The following is a 5,111-nucleotide window of genomic DNA, read 5'->3' as shown; positions in this document are numbered from 1 at the left end:
CACCGCAGGATTCCATACTTAACAAATTATGCCCCAAATAATCATTTCCAGACTGTCTGTAATATTTGCCCGTATCTAGGAATTTTCCATTCACTGTCTTTCATCTGTTAATACTCTCAAGAAAACACTCAGAAAAGGGAAGAGCCGAATCAAGCTCTAAAGTACAGTTCAGCTATGCTCTCTCACAACTGCGAGTCATCTGCCCAACTCAACTTGCCCTAACTTGCCTCAGTTTACTTCAGTACATCTCAGTTTAACCTCAATTCACCTCAGTTTACTTTAGTTAAGTCAGTATAACTCAGCTTACCTCATTTTACCTTGGTAAATGGTAACTCGCTTTAACCTCAGCTTGCATCATCTTACCTCAGTGTACCTCCACTTGTGTCAATTTGTCTCTGCTTAATTAGGTGTAATCTCAGTTTGCTTAAGCTTGATCGAGTAATTCATTTAAACCTCAGCTCGCCTCAAGTTACCTCACCACACCGCGGTGTACCTCAGTTTACCTCAGCTTGCCTCTGCTTAATTAAGTTTAAGCGCAGCTTGCCTCAGTTTACCTCATCTCATCTCAGCGTACCCGTTTAATTCCGCTTGCCTCCGTTTATTTCAACTTTTGTTTACCTCAGTTTACCTTGGCTTATTTTTTTATCTCACCTCAGTGTGCTTCAGTGTACTTAGCTTGCTTTCCTTAGCTTGCCTCCAACTAAGGAGGCAATTAGGTTTAACCTCGGCTCGCCGCAGTTTACCTCAGCTCGCCTCGGCAGCCCCTTTGAGCGAGCCGGCCCCTCATTGGTCGCTTCCCCCTCGCAGCCCCGCCCCGCGTTCCGCCTAGTTTCCGTCGCGAAGGACGCGGCGTCGGTTGGTTGTCAAGATGGCTGCGGCGGGGTCGCGGCCACCACCTCCGCCGTCGCCCTGCGAGGTCGCCGCCCTCGCCGCTGCTGTCGCCACTGTCGCCGAGGCCGCTGCGAAGCCAGGACTGCCGCAGCCGAGCCTGCGACGCCCGTGACGCGAGGCCTGGGAGACGCGCTGCCCGGAACGCCGAGGAGAGGACGAGGGAGGCCGAGCGGCCATGCGGACGGCGCTGAGGTGAAGGATGCTGGCGGGCAGGCCCGGAGCCCAGAGCGCAGGCGCAGGCGTGGGCGCCGGACCCCCCGACGCGCCGGGCGCCCGTGACGGCGGCGGGCGGCCGAGACCGGGCGCTTACCTGTATCCTTTCCACGCCCTCCCCCTGGAGCACGCAGGCAAGGCATGGAAACTGGCAAGTCATTTTCAGTGCGGATATTTGCTTTAGCAGCTCTCACCCCACCCCATCCCAACCTGAAGTTACACTTTTGTCTCCTACTTTGTGACCTCTTCCCCCTCCTTCCCACACCCGCACTTCGACTTGGCTGTCAGATTTTTGTGGATTTTTAAATGCATCGGTCCTGATTGGACGGGCGAAGATTCGCCTTTTTGAATTACAGCGTTATACCCTTTACTTACAGAGACGTCTTAGTCGTGCTCCTTAGAAAGAGAAATTGCCCGAAACTAAAATGTTGGGCTGTTCCGTTTTAGTTGTTAGCCGCACACCCCTCCCAGAGCTGGAGAACCCTAGTTCGTTCTGATCATTTTGTCTCCCATCTCTGGCCACTGTGTTGTCAAACAGACGAAAGGAAAAGCAGGGGGCCCGAATCTTGACAATCTGGATTATTTCTGATTTTCCCTGAGAAATCGTTGAACTTCAATTTGATGTTACTGTTGGTAACATAAACATTGTGGAAATACCAATACGCTTTGTTTTTTAAGTACATAAAGCAGGTTTATTCTTCCAGAGAGCATTATGATAATTAGAATTTACCCTTCATAGTCTCAGAAGACTGGCTGGTGGTGATGATGTTTGGTCATGTTTTTCTCAGGAAATGGAGTCCCTTCCACCACTACCAGCCTCCCTCCACTTCCTTAGCCCAAGGTCCCACCTTCTGCTAGGACATGCTCTTAACAGTTTTAACAGCAAATCATGAGTTTTCACCAAGGGTCTCCTCTTCGGCTGACCCTCCTATGGGCTCTAAGAATGCAGGTACGTTAGGGCTCCATTAATGCCCAAATACTCTCTCCTTGGGAACTTGTCTTCCATCCCTGGGTCATTCTGAGTTCTGAACAGTAGCATAGGCAGTAGCAGCTGCTAGCTTTTGTCTTCTTGTCTTTCCTCTTGCTACTTCCACAAACTGTCTTCTTAGAGTGTGCTCTGAAGTGAATGCTACTGCCTTATGAATTCAACTCTTCACCTTTGACATTGTTTTTTGGGGGGTGGTGGTGATGGCGGGGGGAGGGCGGGGGGGGGGGGGGGGGGGGGCCCTGGCTGTCTCAGAACTCGATCTGTAGACCAGGCTGGCCTTGAACTCTACCTCCGGAGTGCTGGGATTAAAGGCTTGCACCACCTCCACTTGTCTGGCATTGTATCTTTTTATACACTGAACTTTTACTACATTATCCTAATTTGTCTCTAAATCAGGATGTAAGGAAATGGCTCGTGACAAAGCATCCCTCTCTCCTGTTATTTTCGTTAATGACAAACCTTTTTTTAATTTATGTGATAAGAACATTAAGCAGAGCAAGTAGGAGTAAAGGGACAAAATTTAAAAGTACGGCTATAGTCAAAGTTCTAAGAGACTGTGAAAAAGTTTTAAGTGGAGGCAGAAGGAAGAGGTTTGACTAGATCTGACAAGGAAAATGCATTGTATGATAGCTACTTGGGTTGATAACCTAATTGGAGAAAGAATAAATGAGGAAGTGGATGCCCATAATATTCTTTATTTTGTAATAGTAACTATATAAAAACTACATTCTTTGGAGTAGATGTTAGGGTGAATTGTTTTGATAATGCATACCAAAAAAATTAAGCATCTATCTAAAAACTTCTATACCATTTTTTTAGATGATAGAAAAACAAACATTCTTTATAGTGTAGTAAGCAAGATCATACTGTTCTACTATATATGCCATATAGTATATATGCTAATGTAGGAACTAGATTTTATATGTAGTAGGATTATCTGGATAAATTTGGAAATATATTGGTGTCAGGACATCATTACACTTGTAATTTTTCTGTATGTTCTTGGGATAAGATTTTAAACATATTGAAGAAAATAGTTCCCATCTGATGCAGTCTCCCCTGCCCTTGTCAACTGACACAAAGTAAGTTAAGCTTGCCCTTCCTACAATGTTCTCTTGAAAGGAGAAAGTTGTATTTACCTCTACTGATGACTTGTGACTTTTAAAAGCTAATCATCTTCTTGAAGTCTGGTCCTAATAAAGTTAAAAACCATATTTCCTTCCCTTTTATATCATGTTTACAAAACCTTCAGAAGGCACCTTTAAAAATGTTACATGTGTGTCTTTGAGTTTGTATTGATGTGGTACCAGATTTTAGTTGAAATGAAGGCAAAATGAACTCTAGCCTATGAGGGAAGAAAGTTTACAAACGACAAAACTGTTACAAACAAACTCCCTCGGTAAAGTCTCAGACAGGAGTTCATATACATTTGATTATTCTGAAATAGATAATAGAGTTTCTTTATAATATTGATGAAAAATACTATTGAAATTAACACATTTTGAATTAACAAATCATATATACCCTGACATTATTGTATGTATTTATTGTAAGTCTACATTTACAAACCAGCTTTGGCCCTCAGCCTTTGGGGAAACTTTAACCAGCTGTTTCCTATAAAATAGGCAAGTATTCATGCTCTACAATCTGTAACTTTGCTGTAATCTCACTCATTTCTAGGTCTTATGTGGGGTGCTAGACAGTTAAGTCAGTGGTTTTCAGCCTGAGAGTCATGCTCCCTTTGGAGGTCAGATGACCCTTTCACAGAGGTTGCAAATCAGATATCCTGCAAATCAGATATTTACATTACAATTCATAACAGTAACAAAATTACAGTTACGGAGTAGAACAAAAATAATTTTATCATTGGGGTCACCACCACATAAGGAACTATATTAAAGAGTTGCAGCACTATGAAGGTTAAGAACCATTAAATTGATCATTTATTAAATTTCAATGTCATGAAAAATACAAAAATATTGTGATAAATTTGATAACAATCAAAACCCACATAAATTGGGAAAGCCAATCTTGTCAGTGCAATTTAAGGAATGGCTAGTTATATGTAAACTTCAAATTACTAGGATCACCAAAATACTCAGTTTCCTCCAGGAAAGCTTTATAAGCACATAATGGCGCATGTCTGTCCTTGTGTCTTCCCATAAGCCATCAACAGGGATCTTTGGAGCTAATCACATTATAATTTATTGTGGATATTTGCATATAAATTTCACACTGTAGACTAAAGGATTTATTGAAGCATTTAATTCATCTACTCCATGTTACTAAAATCTTTCATTTCCTTACATATAAACCTAAGGAAGATACTTTACTAGTAACTATCCAAATATCTGGATAATGAACAAAAATATGGATCTTCATTATCTAAGTTTGTGATTTCTAAAATTAATTTACTTTCCCCTCATGGAAAGTGAAAGATACCTTAAAATTCATATGCCAAGTTGTGTGTGTGTGTCTGTATATAAAGAGATTAATCTCACATTTTCTGGACATATACTAACACTAATATGTACACGGATTAGCTGTCCCACAGAGCCTTTGATGTTATTACGATGAGGCTCTAGTTATATCAGACAGTCTTGACATGCACTAAATATGTAAACTGTTGTTCTTAACTAAATGGCATCACTAGAGATATGAAAATCCATCTTGAGAAAAATTTAGAAGAAGAACGCCAGATACTACTACAGCAACAAAAACTATGTCGGAATCGAGCACGTAAATATTTCATGGAGTCAAACCGGAGAAGAAAGTAAGTAGTTGTATTTTGTTCAGAAGTATAAAAATGCAAATTCATTCTAACATAATAGTTTCTCTGATTTGAGGTACTTGAGTCATGACCATGGTTTATTTATAAAACAAATGATAGTCTCATAATTTTGTAAATTTTATTTTTCTGCCTGAAGGACCAAGTCTATATTCTAGTTTATGGATTGTGATCATCACAGTTTTTTCTTTTTCTATTTTTTTTTTTTTTTTTTTTTTTTTTTTTTTTTTT

At 41.1% G+C, this 5,111-nt stretch overlaps 1 protein-coding gene across 2 annotated transcripts in view; it reads left to right on the top strand.

Moving 5' to 3' along the window:
• Positions 1-854: 854 nt before the first annotated feature.
• Cep126 (centrosomal protein 126) overlaps positions 855-5,111 on the top strand; it is a 57,952-nt gene continuing 53,695 nt past the window's right edge. Inside the window, exons 1-2 of one of the 2 annotated variants that reach the window (XM_021173292.2) lie at positions 855-1,203; positions 4,746-4,865. In XM_021173292.2, coding sequence (XP_021028951.1) covers positions 1,091-1,203; positions 4,746-4,865 — 233 coding nt within the window. In that variant the 5' untranslated portion in view covers positions 855-1,090. The remainder of the gene's footprint in view (positions 1,204-4,745; positions 4,866-5,111) is intronic. The other variant, XM_029482055.1, reaches the window with a different exon arrangement.

The sequence above is a fragment of the Mus caroli genome, chromosome 9 (assembly GCF_900094665.2).
Source record: "Mus caroli chromosome 9, CAROLI_EIJ_v1.1, whole genome shotgun sequence".
Taxonomy (NCBI): Eukaryota; Metazoa; Chordata; class Mammalia; order Rodentia; family Muridae; genus Mus; species Mus caroli.
Note: the sequence above shows the minus strand (reverse complement) of the source record. Positions and strands in the feature narration are given on the sequence as shown.